The sequence below is a fragment of the Rhagoletis pomonella genome, unplaced genomic scaffold, assembly GCF_013731165.1.
Source record: "Rhagoletis pomonella isolate Grant_MI unplaced genomic scaffold, Rhpom_1.0 Rhpom_scaffold_02268, whole genome shotgun sequence".
In the NCBI taxonomy this organism is placed as follows: domain Eukaryota; kingdom Metazoa; phylum Arthropoda; class Insecta; order Diptera; family Tephritidae; genus Rhagoletis; species Rhagoletis pomonella.
This window is the reverse complement of record NW_023460822.1, coordinates 1-2,610: the sequence shown is the minus strand read 5'-3', so window position 1 is coordinate 2,610 and position 2,610 is coordinate 1. Positions and strand designations below refer to the sequence as shown.

Below are 2,610 nucleotides of genomic sequence, written 5' to 3'. Positions count from 1 at the left end.
TGCTGCAGGAGTGACAAGGGGAGGAGGTGCACAATTTTATTAAGGCGGCAATAAAAAATATACACAAATTGCGAGGACACATTTCAGCATTGAGAAGAGGCGTATGGAACAAAGTGTTGTTTTTTATGAGTGAGTGAAGGGCTAAAAAGAGCGTTCGAATAGCAGACAATGAGTTTTAAGAGATTACTTGCAGAGATTGAGCTTGCGATGCGGCTCTTGCGGCCAGTGGGAGTGAGGTCGAGATGAGAGATAAATAGTAAGTACCTAGTTCGGCAGCCCTTCCATTTATTACACGTTCATATAATAATAATGTTCAAACGTTCATACATACAAACAATTTATGCAGGTGATTACGCACATACATACATACATATGTCCACATTTACTTAATATTTGTAAAGATTATGCACCTCTGTACATCCATATATACGTATGTAGTACATATATATGTATATTGTCACAGTACTTACCTTGAGCAAAAGTGAGTCCAAACTCCGACTAAGTTTTCATTGAAAAATATTTGAGCTTAAGCTCCTACTTCGTTAGTACTACAGCAATAGAGGGCCTTATGCATAAAAGGTGAGCCTAAGCTCCGATTCGATTTTCTGTACAAATTCCAGACCTTGAGCTTATTTCATCACTGCAAAAACTTAGGCTAACTTTTTATGTTTACATGAAGCCCAATGTCTGAGCTTAAGCTTCATGGGCCAGCATTTGATTGGTCGCCGTGAATAACGTTGTTGTAAGCGACAATATTATAATTTTGCGGAAATAAAAAGAAAATATGTTTAATGACGCAAATACATTCATAAGCTCATTTGATTTGGTTTTCTACTTTTTCGGTACAGGAGTATTCAATAAACTTACACTTAAAGTATAAAATATTTATGTAAAATGTACATTTTACATTTATATCGTTAAAGTTGAAGAAACTTGTTCTAAGAAAATTGTCGCTTACATCGTTATTCGTGGCGACTATTCATTTGATGAATCTGTTAACTGCGACGGCCTTTCAATGACCTCACAATGAGCATTCTGCCATTTTGGCGTAGTTGTAATTGTTGTAGCGGCTTCTTAGCCCCGCCTAGATCAGCTAATCCTTCAATCGTTGTCATCAAGCTCAACTAATAGGATTCGACCTAGCTTTAGGAATATGCTGTACTTCAATTAAGTCGAACCAAAGGAAGAGAACTGATGGCATTGGCCATGATGACAATTTTGGTACTAAAAACTGAAAGAAAACATGGCTTACCTCGTAAGGTGCTTACCTACGCAACGATAACAAGGCCGACGATCAATAAAAGTGTGTTCAAGAACCTCTGAAACTTAAATAGAATTTATTTGCTAGTATTTAATTAAAACGCTTTACACTCTGCTACTTTTCTGTCTCACATCGTGATTTTTTCTTGCTCCAAGCATCGCCAACTTCATATTTACTTGATGCTACTGACTTATTAAAAAATAACTTGCAACATGACCAAGTACCTACCAATCTGTATGTACATACCACACTTCACATTTTGCATAGCTCACCGCCACGTGACTTCCCAAGTAAAGCGCCTATGTTTACAATTCACTTAGAGCTGGCTTTAACGCTTAGCCGCTACGCTTAGCGTTGAAAGACAGGATTGTTGTGGCAAGCAAACTTTTATTTGTCCGGTACGAAAACTTGTTTCAACGGGCAATTTCAATCTGTGACAAATTGTTATTAAACAAAGAACAAACGGCTAGAGCCAACAACATCTGAGCGATGTGAGTGTAAGCGTAGGTTGTGCGCGTCTCTACCTTGAACTCTTAAAAACTGCCTTTGCTCTTTCGGCGCTTGACGTTCAACTCTTGGGAGCGCTCTTTAGTGAAAAGTAAAAATACAAAACCAACACTGGTTGAATTTAGATTAGTGAGAGACGGGTAATAAATAAATACTCGCACAATTGGGTCTGGGGCTTAACCAGGCGTTTCGTTTTGTTTGCCTTCGTTAACAGAACTTAATAAATTTGTATGTTTATATTGTGATTGGATATCGTTTTTTCTTGGGTTCCTAAAATCTGTTATTATTTTCATTCTTACAAACTGCTCATATGGCTACCCCAATCACAGATATCTATTGGCCATAAGCATTTTTCGTGACCGCCTCATTTCACTTGCCTTCTCGTTGCTGCCCTCCCCCTCGCGCTCAAAGAATCCGTCGTAGAGTACAAAATGATTCGCCTGCGGTATTGTGCGCTCCAGACCGTAATGTTTCTTGAGGAATCCCAACAGCTTTTCGGACGGCCGATCCACCGAGCATTTGACGGGCACCCACTTCTCCTCGCTCAACATGGTTTGAAAGAGTTTCTTCCCCAAACCTGTGCGCTGCCGGGAATCGTGTATATAAAAGTCCAGTATGCAGGGAGCTTTGTCGACTTTTCTTGTTTGACCCAGTTCATCAAACAGATACAAATCTTTGGTGCCGATCTTTAGCAAACCGATGACTTCATCGCCACGCCCATCGCAGTCGCCCACATCGGCCATTAGATAGACGACTTGATTGTCGGACGAGCGAAGTTTCTGTGCAGTTGTAACAGGTTTAGTCAGATTTTGTGCCACCGCGGAGAGTTGTCCCAGATGATC

General features: G+C 40.0%; 1 protein-coding gene across 1 annotated transcript; it reads right to left on the bottom strand.

The window, feature by feature from the left end:
- Nucleotides 1-2,091: 2,091 nt before the first annotated feature.
- On the bottom strand, nucleotides 2,092-2,604 carry LOC118753257 (alpha-tubulin N-acetyltransferase 1-like; the record flags this gene model as incomplete). The annotated part of the gene is made up of 1 exon (XM_036488133.1): nucleotides 2,092-2,604. A coding segment is annotated over one exon (513 nt), but the record flags the coding sequence as incomplete, so codon positions are not given.
- Nucleotides 2,605-2,610: the final 6 nt, after the last annotated feature.